This window comes from Carcharhinus amblyrhynchos, chromosome 9 (assembly GCF_965287045.1).
Source record: "Carcharhinus amblyrhynchos chromosome 9, sCarAmb.v2.hapA, whole genome shotgun sequence".
NCBI lineage: Eukaryota > Metazoa > Chordata > Chondrichthyes > Carcharhiniformes > Carcharhinidae > Carcharhinus > Carcharhinus amblyrhynchos.
In genome coordinates, this window is record NC_137332.1 from 69,758,807 (window position 1) to 69,781,084 (window position 22,278).

The following is a 22,278-nucleotide window of genomic DNA, read 5'->3' on the forward strand; positions in this document are numbered from 1 at the left end:
GTCTACGGAATGTCTATTGTTCTTTGCTTTTGTTGCAGCCCTTTCTTCACCAACACAACTCAAAGTTATGAAGGACAAAGCAATCTACAGTTGCCACTATTAGCATACTTTTATTCCACCTTGTACTATCTGCATTGGTGTGCTGGAACAAGTCCCAAAGCTTCTGTAGACACCTTAAACCTGCAACTTCTATTATCTAGAAGTCCAAGGCCAGCAGGTGCACGCGTACATACACCACCACCTGCAGGTTCTGCTCTAAGTCGATCACCAGCCTGACTTGGAAATATATTGATGTCCATCATTGTTTCTCAGTCTAAAGCCTAACAGCATTGTAGACGCACCTTCATTACATTGACTCAGTAATTCAAGAAAGTAGCATGTCGCCATTTTAGGGGAAGATTGTGGTAATGTCACTGGAGTAGTAATCTAGAGGCCTGGGCTAACATACTTGTGACACAGATTCAAATCCTATCACAGCAGCTGGTGGAATTTGAAATTCAGTTCATACAATCTGAAATTGAAAGGTAGACTCAGTAATGATGACCCTGAAACTATTGTGGATTGTCGGAAAAAAACATCTGGTTCACTAATGTCCTTTAGGGATGGCAATCTGTCATCCTTCCCTGGTCTGGTCTGCATGTGACTGTAGACACACAGCAATGTGGATGATTCTTAACTGCCCTCTGAAATAGCCTAGCAAACCACTCCGTTTAGCGCAATTAGGAATGGGCAACAAATGCTCACTTTGCCGGTGAAACCCACATTATAGAATCCCTGCAGTGTAGAAAGAGGCCATTCAGCCCATCAAATCTGTACCAATTCCCCAACAGAAAACTTACCTAGTCCTACTCCTGCCCCATCCCATAACCCCATGCTTTTACCTCACTAATCCCCATAATCCCAACACCTTGGGACATTAAGGTGCAGTTTATCATGGTCAATCCAACTAACCTGCACATCTTTGGACTGTGGGAGGAAAGCAGAGCACCCAGAGGAAACCCACGCAGACACAAGGAGGACATGCATACTCCACATGGTCAGTCATCCATGGCTGGAATTGAATTTGGGTCCCTGGTGCTGTGAACTAGCAACGCTAATAATACGTTTACTAGACAATAATTAGCAACTTAAGTTATGGCACACAAAATTTGGAAGTGAATGAAGAAATAGCTAGGTCTTCTACTTTGATATCGTGTTATCTACCTTGTTTATTTTTTAATTTGGATAAGACCAGCGAGTAAATGTGATGTCCTTCAAAATAAAAGCTCTGTAAAGCCACAAGACTGTGTTTTCATGATTCATACTTTGACAGCAGATTATGGAAGTCATTGTGGAACCCTGCACATATTACATCACACGTACACACAGGAGTAACTCAAGTAACCGCTGTAAGAATTTATCACCAGCATTTTCAGTTTGCATACCTGCCATTGATAGTTGTGTGATTTCAATTAGCTGTGACAAAAAAAATGCATAGAATTTCAAATAACCATTCTGATTTAAGTTTAATCCGGTATTTCCTTCCATAAACATGAACTCCAAAATTAGTGTTGAATCCAATAAGCCTCCCATTTTTGGATCATGTAGTCATGCTGATTTCAGAATATTGGTATCTTTTCTAGTAGACAAAAGTTTATGCAGAGCCCCGATACAATTTGAATTTTTTTCTTAGCTTTTACAGGATTTATGCCTTGCTCCTGCTTTTACTTTATGTGGGTGTATCCCTCCCAAAACATGCTTCAGTTCAGTTTGTGTGCCATTTTAGAGATTTTGCTCCTGCCAAGTTATTAACTCAGATTTGCTTTCCTCTTCACATAAACAAGGGAATAGAACACTAGACTTATTCAGTAGTGCTTTTGTTGGGTATAAATCAGACACGTAAGTTAAACATTCAAGTTTCACAATTAGCTGGATTCTGGAACTACAGTTTTACTTTTGCACAAAATATAAGGGCATAAATTCAAGCCTCCTTTAAGTCCTTGCACAATTTTATGGAGCATTTCATATAGAAAGCAGTGCTTTCTGTACGTTTGTCGGTGTGTTATCCATATGTTTTTCATAGACATTCCAGTCTGGGCTGTCTTTAGTGATTATCTTTTTAGTGATTGGTATCCAAACCCCTTTTTATTTAATGGCTGGCAGAAGTTTATATAAAAAGTAAAAGTACAGCAGAATAGAGGAGTAAAGATTAATAGATCTTTATTAACACTCTTGCAGGTTATTCCTAATCATAAAATTTCTAGTTTGTGAAAGAAGTGAAAGACCGTGGGCGTGATCTTCCCAGCTCATCATGGTACTGTGGTATTCTGGCTACACCTGTCCTGTCCACATTGTCAAATTCTGTTCATAAGAGAAGACCTGTAGCACCTTTTTTGTACACACAAGGGAGACGGTCAAGATCTGGAGGCAGTTGAGACAAGAACCATTAAATTTATTGTCATGCTTTTGGACTCGACCAATTTTCCACTGAGAGATTTGGATTTGTTTTTTGTCACTACTACTTCAAAACAAAGTGTGTTCATATTTTTTTTAATAACACGAGGTGCAAGATGATTAAAATGCCAGCGAACTGGGCCCTTACATTTAAATGTACTTACCGAGTTCGGCGTGGCTATTTCCGCTCTCCTGGTTGCTTCTCACCTCGCTGGCAAGATGTTACGCTGGCAAGAATCATACCTGGTGCCATGGCCATTGAAACCACTGAGTGGTTGGGGCATGGCCAGGCAGCACCAACAAGCAGTGACTGCCTGGCAGTGCCCAGCTAAAGCTTGCAATGCCTGGTTGTGTGTGGAGTTATGAAGGGCGGCCTATGCACAACAACAAGGAGAGTTTATGCGGGGGGACCCTACACAAGAGGGGGTGCTCTTGCAAGAGGGAGGTGTGCAACAGTGGGTCGCGGAGCAGATTGTGTTGGGAATCTGCGAGGTGATTTATTGGGAGGGTCCTGATGCTCCAATGCCAGCAACCCCTATTGGTGTGGAGGGAGTGACAATGCTGCCAGTGATGGGAAAGGTCTGATGACCGGGGCGGGGGGGGAGGGCGGTCTCCTGGTTCATCGGCAATGCCCAAGCACTCTGAAGCCAGCTTCATCAGTTTACTTAGGCTCCGTCCCCCATTACCACTGCAAATCTCCCGACTGTCAAAGAAATTGACAGAGTGCCAGAAGATTACAGTTCCAATCTAGCCCAAAAGACCAGCGCAAAGGACTCCTGTTTTCATGCAATTATGATACTTAGAAATACTTTCAGAAAATTCCACCCAAGATTCTAAAAATCTGATTTTTAAAATATTTTACCAATATGTTATTATTAGCATCCTTGTGTTAAAATATTGGACTGTGATTTTGAACAAATGTCTTTTACGAAACTATAAACTGGCACGAGCATAATCGTTCAGATACTTAAAACCAGACTTGCATTAGGGAAAGCAGTGGCATTGTGGCATGGTCGCTGGATTAGTAATCTGGAGACCCAGGCTAATGCCCTAGGGAGCTGGGTTCAAATCCCACCATGGCAGATGGTGAACTTTAAATTCAATAAAAAATCTGGAATTAAAATTCTAAAGATGACCATGAAAGCATTGTTGATTGTCCATTAGAGAAGGAAATCTGCCGTCCTTACCTGATCTGGCCCACATGTGACTCCAGGCTCACAGTAATGTGGTTGACTCTTAAGTGCCTTTCAAATGGAGGGCAAATAGGGATGGGCAATAAATCTGGCCCAGCTAGTGATGCCTGCATCTCGTATCACCAAGGCAAATAGAATGTTTAAAAATACAATCAGGAAAGTAAGTAAAAGTTGGGGAAAAGTCATGTTAAAACTGATATCCTGGCTACACCTGTCTTGTCCACATTGTCAAATTCTGTTCACAGGGCGAGACTTGTACCACTTTTTCTATGCACACAAGGGAGGCGGTCAAGACCTGGAGGTAGTTGAGACAAAAACCGTTAAATTTATTTTCATGCTTTGACCTATTTTCCACTGAGAGATTTGGATTTGTTTTGGGTTTGTCACTATTTCTTCAAAACAAAGTGTATTCATTTTGTTTTATAACACGAGGTGCAAGATAATTAAAATGTCAGTGAACTGGGCACTGAAGTTGTCTCTGCAAAGACTGTAAACCATAAGCAATTCATGACCATATCCCAGCAATCAATATCTGAAACCCCACTGTGTTGGGAAGTTCCCTATTCGAGTATTCAGCAGGAACCGTCTGAAATAAGTCCTCCTTGTAGATTGGGAACTCGGGGATAAAAAAACATATTGTCAGATTGAATGTCAAGAGGGCATGCTTTCAACATGCTCATAAGGTTAGAATTGAGGTTATTAGTTAGAAGTCAATCTGTTTGCCAAGTAAGATGGTCCACTGGTGTGGAAAATGTTCATTGTTTTGTAATTACATAAAAACAAATTCTACTGATTGAATGAAGTAGGTCCGATCAGAACTATTTCTTTGTATGATCACTTGCTGTCAAATCAAGCTACTCAGTGATTCACGTCTTGCCTTGCCTTACCAGCTATTTTCTCAGCATTTGAAAAATGGGTATTCCATTCAGATGAGAGGACTCTGTTGTTACACTTCTAGGCAATACTGTTGTGTAGGTGGATATTGTGTAACATATTAATCAGCATGTTAGTCAGTTGCAGCATACGAAAGAAACAAGATCTATTATCAAGACTACCTTCACCACTGAAACCGATATTTACAGCACACTCCAACTAGTAGCATTTGGTGGCGTTTGCCTGAGATACTGAGATGCCCCCATGATGAAGGTCATTCAGAGCTTTTTACAGGGATTTCAACAAAAATTGTCAAACTTTAGCACTATCCAAATTAAACAGCATTATGATTGAGTTAGTAAGATTCTCAGTTAAAGAGAATCCAAAAACAAGAGGTTTCAATCAGAGTTTGAAGATTACAAACAAGAATTATTATACTAAGGGGCATGCAGGTAGCAAGGAGAGGGGGAACAATGAGAATTTGAGGCCCAGGAGAGGGGGCATCACCATGCCCTCAAACTAGCAGAGAGATAGATGGACGTTTGGCAGTACAGAACTTGAGCAATGCGGAAAAATGAGACTTGCTGTCGAAGATTTTTGTCCTGCACTCATCTGGACAGATTTGCGAGAATAACAACTGTAAAGAGAACAACAATTTGTGCTGTACAAGAGGAGAGTGCTGATTGGTTGGAAAGTGGATTCTGATTGGTAGAGGCATTGCCATGGAGAATGCACAAGGGAAGAGTTAACTATCAAGCTTTTGTTTTAAATTCATAACCCGGCAAGACGACCCTGAGTGGTCAAGCTGTGCCTTGAGGAACAAACCAATAAATGGCTGTCCTCCCAGCTTTTGTTTAGTTGAAAAGATGCAGAATATGGACATGCTCCTTCTCTACGAAAAGTACAGGGACCTGTGTGTGAAAATATGTATCTTCTAGTATGCGTAAGTGAGCCACACTGCAAATCTGAATGATAATCTTACATTGTTTGTCAGTATCATTCTTAGCACAAGGGACAACCACCCCAGCCTCTGATCTCCCGGAAGCCTCAATGTCCTTCGGGCCTACTGGTGAGACCATCGCGACAGGTCTCCGTTGATGGGGCCATACCTGATCCTCATTTATGAGGACTTTCATTGGCAAGGATGATTCCATCCTGGGCTCATTGATGATATTTAAATTCTATTTAACATCAAATTTAAATATTGAGATCAGTCTCGTGGTCTTTTTGGGCATAAGGTTGATCTCGCCAGATGTCTGGTGCCAGTAAGATAGCAACAGATCAGAAATCGGTTCAAACCCAATTTTTTTGCCTCTATCGCCATCTTACTGGCTCGCCCCACCCATCGACCGGTACGACGAGACGGTAAGAGCACTCCCTCTGATTTGAGTTTTGCAAGCACAGGCTGCTTGGGTACGGTCAGTGACTTGCCTGTTGCAAACAGTTGAATGGACATACTGTTTGATACAATCCATCAATTGTTGTGATGTATGGTCTACATGCCTAGCATCACACCAGCCCATATACCACATTACTCTTCTGTGTGGCAGGCAGAATGATTTTCTGGCTTCATGTGAATAGCACTTATGTTGCTACTGCAGAGTAACAGTGTGAAAAAGTTAACTTTACCAGTTGCTCAACATTTTGGGACGCCTAACCCTTAGTCTGAGGTAGGCACTTTTCAGGACTCAAAGTGGCAGCCTTAGGCCCATTCAAGAATTTGTGTGATATAAAGCCAGCAGTGATCTGATCAGGGTAGCTCTTATCCCATAGAATGGCTTTGATATGCCATATTTCAGCAGTAAGCTTACATGGTGAGCAAATGGCTTGGGTCCAGTTTACAAGGTTGCTGATAAGGCCAATCTTATTGCAGGTGGAGCTTAGAAATCTGAATGCTTACATTGACAGGTGAAGGTAGGCTTGTGGTAGACAGTAGTAGCAGAGCCAGTGGCATATTTTCAACTAGTATGTTGAGGAATAGAGTTCATTTGACTGCTCCATTTTAAACATAAATGTAAGCTCAGGATGGAGTGCATTAAGTTATGTTAAAAAATTATTATAACTGCAGATTCAAATATAGCCAATGAATTATTTATGTATTAGAATTGTTCAAGGGGTAGAAGGTTAATTGCTATTCTGTTGAAGGCACATTTCTCATGGAAACTGACAAGGATGTCGGAGAGAACTGGACCTCGTGGGGATCCTATGGCAACACCTCTATAAGGAAATACATGGTGCTGTTAACAGTGATGCAACTCTATGAATTGCTGAGATCATAAATTCAATGGATACAGATAGAGACAATGGTGATGTGTCTAGAACACCATACTACAGTAATGCAGTGCAAATATCTGAGGGTTTTTTGACCAACACACTGTGACTAGGTTAGCAATGTCAAATGAGTACATGGACACAGCATTGCTGTCAATATGCAAGTCCTGTATATTCTTCACAAAAGTGAGGGAATCCTTCACTGTAAGTGGAAAATTTGCTTAGAAACCAGCTGTAGTAACTCACCCAACCATTTGGCCAATGTGTGTTGTGCAGAACAAGTCATAGATAAGATAGGGTGTAAAAGGAAAATACTTATGTATGTCTTGGGCAGTCCATCTGTGCACAGACATGATGAGCCATGGGGACAAATCCTATCATCTATATTACCCAGTAGCTCGTTAATCTTCTTTGTAACTTTTTTTCAAGCAGGGCTGTCTGGTCATACTTCATGGCAGGTCCAATGGATATGAATTTGGACCTGTCATTAAGAAAGGTATGCTTCTTGCTGATATAGTAAAGCTTGTAAAGATTGACTATTCCAGTCCCTTTGTCAGCTTTACAGATATGTATCTCTGGATTGGTCTTGAAGCCTCTCAACACTACCAGACGTTCACATTGCATGTTAAAATCAGCAAGTCATTTGGTATCCCAGAATATACATATGCTAGATCAGTTAGACAGGTTTTCAAGGATTCTGCTTCTTCAATCGATGCTGGTTTGTGATGGGAAAGAGGAATTGGAACTCAGCCAATTTTGTTCATTGAAAACACTGAATCCTTGAAAGCATGCCTAACTGATCTAGCGCACTTATATTGCAGGATTTTGACTAACTTGGCAAAGTTGTAATGCAAATGTCTGGTAACGTTGCAAGGCCAATCCAAATATACCCTGACCATATCCAACTAGCCCATGCTTCCAAAACTCAAAATATGTTGTCCCACATTAGATGTGAATCTGCACTTGGACAGCACTTGCCAAACGATCCTGATTGTTGTAAGAATTACATTGACAACCAATTGAAGATTATCAATCAGGCTTGCATTGTGGCTCACTTACGCATGCTAGAAGCTACCTGTATCACATACAAGAGCCTGTCCTTTGCAAACGGAAGGAGCACGTCCACGCGTTGCATCTTCTTCCTCTAAACAGAAGCTTGGGGGCCAGCCATTCCCTAGTTCATTCCCCATGGCAATGCCATGTCCAACAGTCTGTCTGGCTTTGATTTAAACAAAAGCTTGGCAGTTAACCCTTCCTTGGTGCTTTCCCCACGGCAATGACTCTACCAATCATAATCTATTTGCCCACCAATCAGCACACTCTTCTCGTGCAATAAAAATTATTCCCTTTACAATTGGCATTCTTGCAAATCTGTCCTGATGTAAAAGCTTTGATAGCATGTCTCTTTTTTCAGAGAGGTGGATGTGCCACAAGTCTGCTGAATAGAAGTGGTGGAGATAGTTGTTGGTGGTGATGGTGGCTGTGAAAGTTTGGGCCTGAGACTTTATCAAGTCAAATCTTAATCCAAATCTTAAAGTTTAAGCTTTTTAAGTTGATTTATTAGTGTCACAAGTAGGCTTACATTAACATTGCAGTGAAGTTACTTTGAAAGTCCCTAGCTATCACACTTCAGCGCCTATTCAGGTATACTGAGGGAGAACTTAGCAGGGCCAGTGCACCTTACCAGCATGCCTGGAAACTGGAGCACCCGGAGGAAACCCACTCAGACACAGGGAGAACATGCAGATTCCGCACAGACAGTGATCCAAGCCAGGAATTGAACCCCTGTCCCTGGCATTGTGAGGCAGCAGTGCTAACCACTGTGCCACCTTAAAGAGGGAAATAACATAACCTGTTTTATCTGGGCATTTAAATTATTTGCTCGTCATTATGTGCCAAAAGAAAAACTTGCCTCAGGTATAGGCAATAATAGTGTAGAGTGTGCTATTATCTGAGTTTATAAAGTATTCGGACTGAAATATAAGGAACAAAGGAAGGATCATTCAATACTTGCAGGGAAATGACTATCCAACTCAAAGGCTGGAAAATCAAAGCCTAACTGACTGCAGTGGTCTTAGCATTTAATAGCAAGCGACAGGTTTCTAGAATTACTTTTAAGTTATTTAAGAATCTGGCTACTTCATCAGAAATAAGGTCTGTCGAACAGCTAGGCACAGATGCTGATCATTTTGTGGCCTCGCAAGCATAGATGGGAGATCAGATGCCTTATGCCATCCCATGGACAAACTTGGAACATTTCACATCTATTGTGTTAGCTGTGGTCCCTTTGTCTGGCAGTGCCCTTCTTCTCTCAGTTATGAACACAAGAGGATAAAAACAGACACACTGGCAATACATTAGGATTTGGAAGACAGGGTTGCAATGACAAGGTTTTAGCACAAGATAGTTGAAGTTATTTTGTTTAAATAACATGTGATGATCTATTGCTATGGGGAAGCATTTATTCTTTTCTAATATACAAAGATCATTTAAACAATGGTGTTAAATTTGTCTGATCATAAATGCAGCGGAAGCAAAAGACCATTCGAGAACATTTGGATGCTTTGATAAGAGTTCTTGATGATCCTTCTGGCTGAATGAGATCAGATGAGCTGAATTAGCACTCATCATCAGTATGGAGCTTGTGATCATGTAATTCTAAACAAAGCGGAAAGCTTGAATCCCAGGAAGCATAATGGAAACGGCCAAATGAGTTAGACAAAATATGTAAATAGATACAAGAATAGCATTGAAATTTCATACGTACATGTCAACTACTTGACATTTGTTCATATGAAATTTCATCTGCCATTGCTGTTGATGAGCCCAAACATTTCAGAACAGCAATTAACAAGCAACTAGAACATTGAACTATATAGACAAAACAATGGAGTACAAATAGAGGGAGTGTTTCTTCATCTATTGCATTGTGGCTTGATCAAAAGATGGGTCGCGTCTTCTGTCAGTGCCTGTTACTGACTCAGAAGAGATATATTCCAGTCCTGGGAAAATTTGAAGCAAGGCCATTTGCTCCAGAGGCCTAGGTCATGATCAAAGACTGGAGAAATTTGCTTTTTCTAAACTTAAATAAGAGGACTGTTAAAATATGTCATAGAGGGATTTAAGATATAACTAGTACATAAAAAGTAATTCTAACACATCATTTCATATTATGTTAGTATATGAAATGCATGGTTAATATTATTCACAAACTGATTTTTACATGGAACTGACTTTTAAACTGGATAGTTGAGAAAAATCCTGGACTTACTTGAAGAACAGCTCGAGGCTGTTGCTGAGGGACTGTAGGTTGTAGTGGGTCAGATGTGGTAAATGGTCTTTGTCACAATATCTGTATTGGAATCTTTTCTCAATCACCATGAGGGCATGGAATCTCGATGACAACTCCCTAGCTGTCTAGTTTACAAATTCAGCCAGATTATCAAGGAAGGTGCTGAGCAGGAAGCAGATGCTTCTTATTAGGCAAAGAATCATAGATAAAAAGATGGGAAATCAGTAGATAAATTTCCTTTCCAACTGCACTTGTTTTATAGGAAAAGACCTGGAATAAGTTGCACATTCCCCTTCTTTGTCAGGGAATGCTGTGTAGTAGTGTCTTATAAATACATTGCTTTTGTGTCATTATCCCTTGAACTTCAAGTGTAACTTTTGTTACCTGAAATGTAAAGGCTACTTACCTGATGAAATATAAAAATATTTAATAAAAATAAGTTGAAACATTAATTAAGCTAAATTACATTTAAAACTTCAGATATAATTTGATGAGCCAACCAGAAAAGATATGTTTAGACAAATTGCTAAGGTGAACTTATTCATGCCTAAATGACTGAATTGACAAAGTCAAGAGTTGCCTTAAAACTTTACTGTTGCAAATGTGAAGTATTATTCAGGTTAAATATGCAGTCTCATAGAAGGCACCTACTATTCTTTGCAGTTTGAGAATGAGTTGAGGCAGTAGCATACACATTTCATTGAAATCGAGTGAATTCTCTTTATAGAAAAGAGCTCCCCCTGGAGGAATTTCACAACTGTCCTCACAGTTGCACTGTGTGATCATTCAAGTAATGTTTTAGTCACTTCTGCTCCCCGCACGTATCCAGAATACGCTTCTGACATGACTCTGCCATTGTATTGCAGTGCCGTGGTTCATGTTTGTTTTGATAGGACAGTGCTGTTTCAAGTCATCTGTATCAGGAGAGATTGTCTTATGTTCTCACTTTGGAGAATTTCTTGGGTCTACCCTACAAAACTAACGTAATGAAAAGAAACAGGGTACAGTATGCAGTAAGCTCAAAGAGACATGAAATGACAACAGAAATAGTTAATTGAAAACATTTAATAAACATAACATGTTCATTTTTTCCAAAATTGAATTCCTGGAAGAGCCGTCATTGCAGCCAAAGTTAGCCTGAAGAACTTTGTGCCTCATGATAAGTTGATGAGTTAAACATCACTAGGAGATAAACATCTGCAGCTCAGTCAAATGTATTCCAGTCAGGCAGGATCACTGAACAAATCGTCAGAACGATTGTGCTTATATTCATGTATTTAACATGATGTTTTTGTCAAATGGACTGACACTTCAAATACATTTGAATGATTTGTACAGAAATATTTTGTATAAATTAATTGGGAAGTGTTGTTTCTGACATCAGGCATTGCTCAGATTTAGAAAGTGGACATTTTTGCATTGGTTTTTGTGCTGTAGAAAAGCATAAAGTGTTTAAGCATAAAATATAAAAGCGGATTACTTTGCAGAGCTTGGTTTAGAAATCAGGCAGATGCCTTGCGGCATGAGGCCCCTACATTCCATTCAAGCTTGCAAGAGGGGGAAGGGATAGCGAGGGGCGTAAACTCATACATTTAATATCGTTTTTCATTCTTCTTGCATCCGAAGGCGTCCCCCTTCATTCAAACGGCCTACTGTAATCCGGCAGTCAGATTCATCCTGACTAAATTAATAAGGCAAAACTGTGACTTGCAAATGATGCTTTTTGCTGTCTTTAGTAAATGAACAGGAACTAATTACTGTTACAGTAAAATAACAAAAGGCAGAAAATGTGCACAGCTTGTCTTAAAATGATTTCCTCTCCTTGACCTCATTTGCAGCAGTTGCTTTCAGTAACTTTTAACATGATTTGTCACATCAGTTATTTGCTGTAATTAGATTGAAGAGAATTTTAATCTACCAAAAAAACGCACAACAAAATCCAAAGCTATCTGCTAACCGAGTTTATTATTTTATGTTGTCCAAATTTGCTCGATAATCATCTGATTTAAAGGAGGAATTCTAATCTCTATAAAATCTGTTCAAGAATACCGACATTCAGAAAAAGGGGTTCTTTCAAACAGTGTTTTGCTCATTTTCAGCGTAGTGCTTTTTCTTCTTTTGAGCTGTTTTCTTTATCTTTTATGTTTATTTCATACCTTTGCTCATCTCTGTTCAGCCGAAAGGATACCCTTTGAAGCCATTATTATACTTCCTACCATGAGTGATGCTGTGATGGACAATGGAGCCAAACATTTGTTTTTCCAAAGCAGCAACATTTTTGCAAATCAGTGATCAATGCCAGAAGATTTTACTGTCTGATATTGCTTAAATTGCAGCCCTCACCCACCCTAATATGAAGCCGATGGCTGAACCCTTTATTGAAATAGTCAGCAAAATTAGAAGGCAGATGAAGCAAAGGCAAGAATCAAATAGTAACAGAATGCAGAATAATGTTAAAATAGACTAAGTTAAGGTCACTTTACTGAATGCATGCAACATTCACTAGAAGGTAGATGATTTGAACGCCATTATGGTGACATAGTTACGGAGTAACTAAGACTGCAAACTGAATTTTCGAGAATATTCATCATTTAGGAAGGATAGGCAACAAGAAAAGGGGAATGGGGTAGCGTTGTTAATAAGGGACAAGATCAGTGCATGCGAGGATCTTAGATTAATGATCGAAATGGAGAATCAGTTTGGATGGAGCTAAGAAACAGTAAGGGGCAGCACAGGCGAATTCAGTGTGCATGTAGACTGTAAAAACCTTAGCACTAATGCTGTGAAGGATTAGTTCCAAGACTGGGGTACAAGATGGATTTCTAGAGCAGTTTGTTGGGATTGGGTTATTTTAAACTTAATGTGCATGGAGAAGGGCTAGTTAATAAACTTACCGTAAAGGAGCCTTTAGGAAAAAGTGACCATAGTATGATAGAATTTTAAACTAAATTTGAAAGTAATATCCCCATCTCCTTTTTGCCTTTCCTTCCCAAATGAAGAATATTTTTGAAAATTCAGTTCGCAATCTTGGTTACTCTGTAACCATATCATCATAATGGCCTTCAAATCATCTACCTTGTAGTGAATGCTGCATGCATTCAGATAAAGTGTCCTTAACTTAGTCTTTTTAACATTATTCTGCATTCTGTTATTATTTGATTCTTGCCTTTGCTTCATTTGAAACTTTAATCTGATAAAAGGAAACTATGAATGTATGAGGGGCAAGTTGGCTATGATGGATTGGAAAATACAGTAAAAATATTGATGGCAATAGAGAATATTTTAATAAGTATTATATGGTCTACAACAAATATACATTCCTTGAAGATACAAATACCCAAGAGGAAGATACAAATATCCAACTGTGGCCAATAAAGGGAGTTAAAGATTACACAAGATCAAAGGAAGTAGCCTATAACATTGCCAGAAAATGTGGTAAACCTGAGAATTGAGAACAATTTAGAAGGAGAAAGAAGCTGATAAAGAAAGGGAAAACAGAATATGTATGCAAGCTTGTGGGAAACATAAAGGCAAACTGTAAAAGCTTTTTAGAAATGTGAAAAGAAAAAAATTAGCAAGAACAAATGTGAATCCATTACAGGCAGAGACAGGAGAATTCATAATAAAGAATAGGGAAACAGCAGAGAAACTAAACAATTATTGTGTATCTGTCTTCACAAAGGAAGATACAGAAAATCTTCCAGAAATAATAGGGAACCAAGGGGCTTGTGAAGGAAGGGAACTGAAAGAAACTTGTTTTAGTAAAGATTCAAAAAATGAATTGGATTACAGGTTGATAAATTCCCTGACCTGATGAGCTACATCCCAGAGTATTGAAAGAGGGGGCTAGAGAAATAAAGGAAGCATTGAAGGTTATCTTTCAACATTCTATAGACCCTAGGAAGTTTGCTACGAACTGAAAAGTAGCAAATGTAACCCCACTATTTAAGAAGGGACGGAGAAAACGGAGAACTCCACACCTGTTAGTTTGTCATCAGTAGTGGGGAAAATTTAATATAATCAATGTGATAACTGTGTGCTGGGAAAATAATGACATGATTGGGCAAAATCAACGTGGATTTATGAAAGTGAAATCATGTTTGACAAACCTATTGGAGTTTTTTGAGGATGTTACCTGTCACATAGATAAAGGAGAACCAGTAAGAACATAACATAAGAACATAAGAACATAAGAAATAGGAGCAGGAGTAGGCCATCTAGCCCTTCGAGCCTGCCCCGCCATTCAATAAGATCATGGCTGATCTGTCGTGGCTCAGTTCCACTTTCCCGCCCTCTCCCCATAACCCTCAATCCCTTCTCTTATCAAAAACCCATCAACCCGCTTCTTAAAAATATTTAGCGAGGCAGCCTCCACCACTTCAACGGGCAGAGAATTCCAGAGATTCACCACCCTTTGAGTGAAGAAGTTCCTCCTCAACTCCGTTCTAAACCGCCTCCCCTTTATCTTGAGGCTGTGCCCCCTAGTCCTACTGTCTTTTTTGAGCGGGAAGAGTCTCTCCACCTCTATCCTATCCATCCCATTCATCATCTTATACGTCTCAATGAGATCTCCCCTCATTCTTCTGAACTCTAACGAGTACAAGCCTAGTTTATTCAGCCTCTCCTCATAGCTCAATCCCCTCAACTCCGGTATCAGCCTAGTAAACCTCCTCTGCACTCCCTCCAGGGCCAAAATATCCTTGCGCAGGTGCGGCGCCCAAAACTGCACACAGTACTCCAGCTGCGGCCTCACCAATGCCCTATACAGCTGCAGCAAGACCTCCCTACTTTTATATTCAATCCCCCTCGCTATGAAGGCCAGCATCCCATTCGCCTTCCTGACCACCTGCTGCACCTGCAAGCTGGGTTTTTGCGACTCATGCACAAGGACCCCGAGGTAGTGTATTTGGATTTTCAGAAAGCGTTTGATAAAATCCCACACAGGAGGTAAGTAAACAAAATTAGAGCACATAGGATGGAGGTAAATATACAGAAAACAAAGTAGGAATAAACGGGTCATTCTCAGGATAGCAGCCTGTTACTAATAGGGTACCACAAAAATAAGTGCTGGGACCATAGCTATTTACCATTTATATAAATGATGTGAATATGGGGGACCAAATGTAATATTTCCACATTTATTGATGACACAAAACTAGGTGGGATTGTTGTTCATGCATCACTGAAAGCTAACATGCAGGTTCAACAAGTGGTATGTTGGTTTGCATTGTAAGAGAATTTGAGTACAGGGGTAAAGATGTCTTCCTACATTGTACAGAGCCTTGGTGAGAATGCACTTAGAGTATTGTGTACAGTTTTGGTCTCCTTATCTAAGGAGATATATTTCCCTTAGAGAGAGTACAATAGAGATTCACCAGACTAATTCCTGGGATGGCAGACCTGCCTTATGAGAAGAGATTGAGGAAATTAGACCTGTATTCTCTAGGGTTTTGAAGAACTAGAGGTGATCTCATTGAAACTTTCAAAATTTTTACATAGCATGACAGAAGTTGATGTAGATAGGATGTTTCCCCTGACTTGTGAGTCTAGCACAAGTGGACACAATCTCAGAATAAGAGACAGGTCATTTAGGACTAAGATGAGGAGGAATGTTTTCACTCAGAAGGTGGTGAATCTTTGGAATTTTCTCCCCAAGAGAACTGTGGAAGCTCAACCACTGAGATGTTCAAGACAGAAATCAATACATTACTGGACATATCAGGGCATGGGGATAGCGTAAGAAAGTGGCATTGAGGAAGATGATCAGCTTTAATCTAATTGAATGGCAGAGAGCTTGACAGGCTGAATAAGCTACTTTTATGCTTGTATTATTATTACATGCTCCATATTATTCAGTTGTATGACCACTATTTATTCTTAACTGCAACTATTTTATCTCAGTTACATGGTTTTGGGACTTTTGTTAGGTAGAATGTTGATCACAGTCAATTTTATTGTGAGACTTTGAGCTGCAGTTATGACTACATCGATCAACCCAAACCCGTTTTGCTCCATGACATATCTGATGTCCTAGACCCTGTCACTAACATTTCTGGAATACTTTGGATGAAAAAAGAAATAAGGAATGCTTGAAAAAACAAACATTCTTTGTAGGTTTATATAGGCAACAGGAGATGTTGGGTATTCCAACACAACATCCCCAAGTCCATAATGGTAAGAATGGACATCATGCCATGAGATTGAAAATCTTTCGTTTAATTTGAAATTTGTACTTCATTGGTAATTATATGTTTCTTTGATAATCTGTGTAATTTCCTTGCACTTGTGTGCTAACTGCATTACATAACTGATTTTGATGCTATCTCCTATCTTTCTGTTTGTACAATATTAACATACATGCTAATATGGATCTTAAAAATCCACTTTGTCAGGAAGCACTGTTCATTTGATATTTGTTTTGAAACGAGCAAGGACAAGTCTATATTCAGCCATATGGTGTGATTGTACATCAAGCAAAGCAAAAGATTATGCATTTCTTAGGCGTGTTTCTCAATGTATAGTGCAGTGCGGATACCAATAGTCTATTGCAATCTCTCTGCTAGTTTGTTTACACGAATATCATTTAACCATTTTATCTTGCATTTAGTCAAATGCAAACAAAAAATGCCAAAAATATTCAGCATCTGTGGAGAGACAGACAGACTTCAATTTAATGTTTCAGGTTGATTATCTTTTATTGCAACTGGAAGAAGTTACATCTATAAGCTGGGACAGAACCAGAGGGAGTGGATATGTTGATGCCAGAAAATATATATCCAGTTTTTATTCCATTGGTTCCACACGAATTAACTTTGACTTTTCCATTCCTCAACTTTTCTATCTCTCTACATCTAGGGATAGACTGCCCACCAATTGCTGGTATAGACTCATTGGGCGGAATCTTACCAGCTCGCCCCGCCCATCGATGGGCAGACTGAGGCAGTAAAACTGCGCGAGAGCCGACAAATCAGGATCATGCCCGATTTCTCTGCTCTCACGATTTTACGCGAGCCTGCATTCCCAGTGAGGTCAGCCACTCATCAGAAACGGGCGAGAGGCCAAATAATTTATTTAAGTATAGTTAAATATATAGGGTGGATTAGTAAATTTGCTGATGACACCAAAGTCGGAGGTGTGGTAGATTGTGAGGAAGGGTGTCGTAGTTTGCAAGGTGACTTAGATAGGTTGCAGAGCTGGGCCGAGAGGTGGCGGATGGAGTTTAATGCGGAGAAGTGTGAGGTAATTCACTTTGGTAGGAATAACAGATGTGTCGAGTATAGGGCTAACGGGAGGACTCTGAATAGTGTGGATGAACAGAGGGATCTAGGTGTATGTGTACATAGATCCCTGAAAGTAGGGAATCAAGTAGATAAGGCTGTTAAGAAGGCATACAGTGTCTTGGCATTTATTGGTAGGGGGATTGAATTTAGGAGTCGCAGCGTCATGTTGCAACTAACTGTACACAACTCTGGTGCGGCCGCACTTGGAGTATTGTGTGCAGTTCTGGTCCCCACATTATAGGAAGGATGTGGAGGCTTTGGAGAGGGTGCAGAGGAGGTTTACCAGGATGTTGCCTGGTATGGAGGGGAGGTCCTATGAGGAGAGACTGAGGGATTTGGGGTTGTTTTCGCTAGAAAGAAGGCGGCTAAGAGGGGATCTTATTGAAACATATAAGATGATTAGAGGTTTAGATAGGGTGGATAGTGATAGCCTTTTTCCTCGGATGGAGAAAGCTAGCACGAGGGGGCATGGCTTTAAATTAAGGGGGGGTAGTTATAGGACGGATGTCAGGGGTAAGTTCTTCACCCAGAGGGTGGTGAGGGATTGGAATGCCCTGCCTGCTGCAGTTGTAAATGCACCTAGTTTGGGGGCGTTTAAGAGATCCGTGGATAGGTTTATGGATGAAAAGGGATTGGTTTAGGTTAGAGGGTCATTGTTTTTTAACTGGTCGGCGCAACATCGTGGGCCGAAGGGCCTGTTCTGCGCTGTAATGTTCTATGTTCTATATGTTCTAAATATGAATTTCCATGTGTTTAGTGAGTCCGGCACTCAATTGTCTAGATTCACTTGCCTTTATTGCCTCACCGGGAGAGGTTCTCTCTGGTAAGGAAAACACCTGCTCCCCATGAACGGGGAGCAGTCGTGTTGGCTTCGTTGGTGGAACCGGAGGCCATTGAAGCCCCCCCGGGGAGGCTTAGGGCAAGGAATGGTGCCAGCCAGGCACCTTGATGTTGTCAGCCAGGCACCTGGGCAATTCCCAGTGACACCTTGGTGCTGTCCACTGGGCAATGCCAGGGAATGGGGGCTATGGGGGGGGGGGTGGGAGGGGGGGGACCTATGAGGGGCAGAGAATGAAGGGGTGGCCTGATTGGATCAGGGGTGAGGGTGTCCCGCTGCCACTGTGCAATGGGATTGGATCGGAGGGGGGGCACACAATCAGTCTGCGTGGAGGGGAGTGTGACAGGGGCTAGTTGCCCATGTGTTGTGGGGCTCATGATCTGCCACGGGCCCTGTGATTGTGGGGGTTGGGTGGGGGTGGTTGTGGGGGGCAGGTGTTCAGTTCAGATTGGCTCCAGCCGCTGGGGCCTGACAGCTCTCTTCCTATCTGTCAGTCAGCTGCTGCTGTTATTGAGCATTTATAAAATCAGACATCTGCACATGTGCAATAGCACACTCTACAGGCTGGCTGGTGAATTAAGCTTGGCCCACTGCCTGCAGCAACAGAAGCAGCCCACACCATTTTTTTAATGACTAGGTGTATAAGGTTGGGTGTGAAAACTTACCCAGAAACAGATCAGGAACTCTTCCAGTTTCACACTTGCTGGACATTTAGAATCATTCTCATAAAATTCCATCCATTGACTCCCACAACTATCCACAGAGTCCCTATAGTGCAGAAGGAAGCCATTCAGTCCGTGGAGTCTGCACTGACTCTCCGAAAGACAATCTTATTCAAATGCATCCACCCTACCCCCCATAGCCTATGCCCATAACCCCATGCATTTACATGGCTAATGCACCTAACCTACACACCGTGTACAGTAAGGGGCAATTTGGCATGGCCAGTCCACCTAACCTGCACATCTGTGGACTGTGAGAGGAAACTGGAGCACCCAGAGGAAACCCATGCAGACACGAGGAGAACGCGCAAACTCCACATAGACAGTCACCCAAGGCTGGAATTGAACCCGGGTCCCTGGGGCTATCAGGCAGTAATACTAACCACTGTGCCACCATGCCTACCTTAATTGTACTTTCAGCTGCTTCCAGTAAGGGCTGTATTCTCACAATTTTTCTATCTGTGTCATACTCTGATTATCTTCCTCCTTTCTCAATTTAGAAATCTTTGTCACTATGGATGACAGGGTCCTTAAGTGTGTCCATCCCAATTCCCACAATTCTGCTCTCATCCTTTACATCCCCTGCCTCCAGAATCATATATGTTACCTCATTTCTTAACCCTCTCCACCAGCCTCCATGTTCAACTGATCATCCTCCACCATTTCTGCCAGCTTCAGTGCACTGCTGCCACCAAACATCTTTCTCTTCCAGCATTTCAAAGAGACCATTTCCTCTGTGATGCCGTGACACGTTCTTTGATCATCCAGCAGCCATGCCCCTTCTCCCAGCACGTTCCTGTCAGTCACTTGTGCTGTAACATCAGCCTTTATATTTCTTTCCTTCCCACCATCCAGAGCCCAAAAACTCCTTCCAGACAAAGCAGCAATCTCCTCATACTTCGTTCAACTTAGAATTGTGTATTTGTTGTTCACAATGCATTGCTGCAATCAAATGGAAATTGGTTTACTGAATGCCTCAGTTCAGTCTGCAAGAATGTGCTTGAGCTTCTGGTTACTTGCCACTTTAATTCCCCATCCTACTCCAACTCTGACTGCATCTCCATAAGCCTCCCAGCTCCCGTGAGACGTAGGACAAGCTCATGGAACCATGCTGCATCTTTTGATTGGGCACATTACAATCTTCCAAACTCAATGCTGGTTCATCAACTTCAGATTGTAGCCATCATTCCCATTTTCACAGACGTGGTATTGGTAGTGGAGGATGGCTGCTGAGAGTAATGGAGGTTTGGAGTGCAGCTCCTCTAAAGATACACAGCCAGTAGCGCAGCCTGGAGCCTACCCACCTTTCTTAACACCATGTTCCCAGGCAACGGAGCCTTCTCCTTTTTGCCACTTTCTCCTCCTTTGTTATTCTGCTGTAATTGTTTACATCTCCTCTGGACCATTGTTTCTTCTAACCTGTGTTTGCTATGCATGACCAACTTGGTCCACTGTGGAGTCACTTTAAGATGAACACAGCTGTGCATGTGCGCTGCTTAAAGCCAGTGTTTCTTGCATGTGACCTGTATGGCACAATCCCATTTACTGCATGGTGATGCAAAGGCAAAGAGTGGGGTTATTGCCCCATTATCCCCTTTTTGCCATTTCATCACTCCCATTTTCCACTTTTATCACTTCCGCCTATTCTACCCTCACCATACTCCACATATTCCCTGATGTGAAATCTCCAACATCTGGTTCTGATAAATGGTCTGGGTCATTAGTATGTTCAAGGCTGAGATAGCCAAATTTTTAATCAGTAAGAGAATCAAAGGCTATGAGGATAAGGTGAGAAAGTGAACTTACATCAGATCAGTCATGATCCCATTGAATGGCAGAGCAGACTCAATGGGCTGAATGGCCTACTTCTGCTCCTATATCTTATGATCTTATGAACTGTTAATTCTGTTTCTTTTACTGTAGTTGCCTAACAGTATTGTAGTTTGGTCTCACCAACTCAGGGAACTAGTAATTCAGCAAGATATTTACATCTGGATTGCCATTAAATTTAGTTCTACTTGTAGATGAATTTTTAAAACTGGAGTAATTCTAACTTCAAAGATATTCGGTTTTATTATGATGTAGTATCTTTTCCTTGGCAGGAGAGGTCATTCCTTAGTAAGTTCTTGCAAAATGCAAATTTGAATTCCTAGTATCATTACAGCTATCCCATTATTCATGCTGGTATCTAGCTAGTCACATCAGTCCAGACTTTTTTGCTCTTGGTTTAGAATGCTTATTTCTTTTGCAACTCATCTCCATTTTTTCTCCTTTTTTATGTTTAGGCGTCCCCCTCCGGCAGTTCCTGGAAGACCTACTTCATAAAGACACTAATTTAACTTTATATCCATGTTTGTAATGTATTTATATTTTTTTGTCTGATGTCATGCCATTGCACTATTTTCCATGTATATAACTGTTAATTGTATACTGATAATAAACCCATCTCTATTATAAATTGTGATGTGCTTTTGGTTTTAACAGTTTGATTTTTGATGTTGAATGGTAAGAAGAGACTTCTATTTATTTGCACTTTTCTTGATCACAGGATATCCCAAATGCTTTACAGCCAATGATGTACTTTTGAAGTGTATTCATTGCTGTAATGTAGGAAAGATGACACCCAATTTGCTCACATGAAGCACCCACAAACAGGGATGTAATCCTTACCAGATAATTTGTTTTTGTGATGTTGATTGGGGAATGAATATTGGCCAAGCCATCAGGTACAACTCCCCTAATCTTTGAACTAGTGCTATGAAATCATTTATGTTCACCTGAGAGGCAGGCAGGGTCTCAGTTTAATGTCTAAACCGACAAAGCAGCATTCCATCTGTACTGCAATGAAGTTTCAGTCTACATTTTCGTGCTTAAGTTCTGAGTTGGAACTTGAACCTACAAACGTGTGGCGCAGGTGCAAAGATTCTACCAACTGAGCCACAGCTGATATATTGATCAAATGCCAGACGTTCATGTTTATAACCTGGTGGCACAAAACATGGCTTTTCCAAATGCACACCGGCAAAGTACCTCATCCTCTTTCGGTGCATGTCAGGAAGTTGTGGCACCTTGATTCTGATGTACTGAAAAGCCAATGGGAGATAAATAGCAAAGTCAAAGATTTGGATACAGTATAATCAGCACAGATTAGGTGAGATTAATGACATATTTTTGTACTTGGCGTTCAGTGTAATTTTCTAATGTGCACTGACTGTGGAGGATGTTCCTCTCCACCACCTCATATCTGGAACATTACCTTTATATACCATTTACCAAGGCTGGTGAGAACATCCGTCATAGTTTAAGAAGGGATCTGCTAAATGCACAGTACTTAGCTAAGCAAATTGTTCATTTGAAGCAAATAATGTCTTAATGA

General features: G+C 40.9%; 1 protein-coding gene across 3 annotated transcripts in view; it reads left to right on the top strand.

The window, feature by feature from the left end:
- The window catches only part of dnm3a (dynamin 3a), a 183,375-nt gene extending 162,084 nt beyond the window's left edge, over positions 1 to 21,291 (top strand). For all 3 annotated transcript variants that reach the window (XM_080195910.1, XM_080195908.1, XM_080195909.1), the window contains one exon: positions 21,188 to 21,291. In XM_080195910.1, coding sequence (XP_080052036.1) covers positions 21,188 to 21,227 — 40 coding nt within the window. In that variant the 3' untranslated portion in view covers positions 21,228 to 21,291. The remainder of the gene's footprint in view (positions 1 to 21,187) is intronic.
- The last annotated feature ends 987 nt before the right edge of the window (positions 21,292 to 22,278 follow it).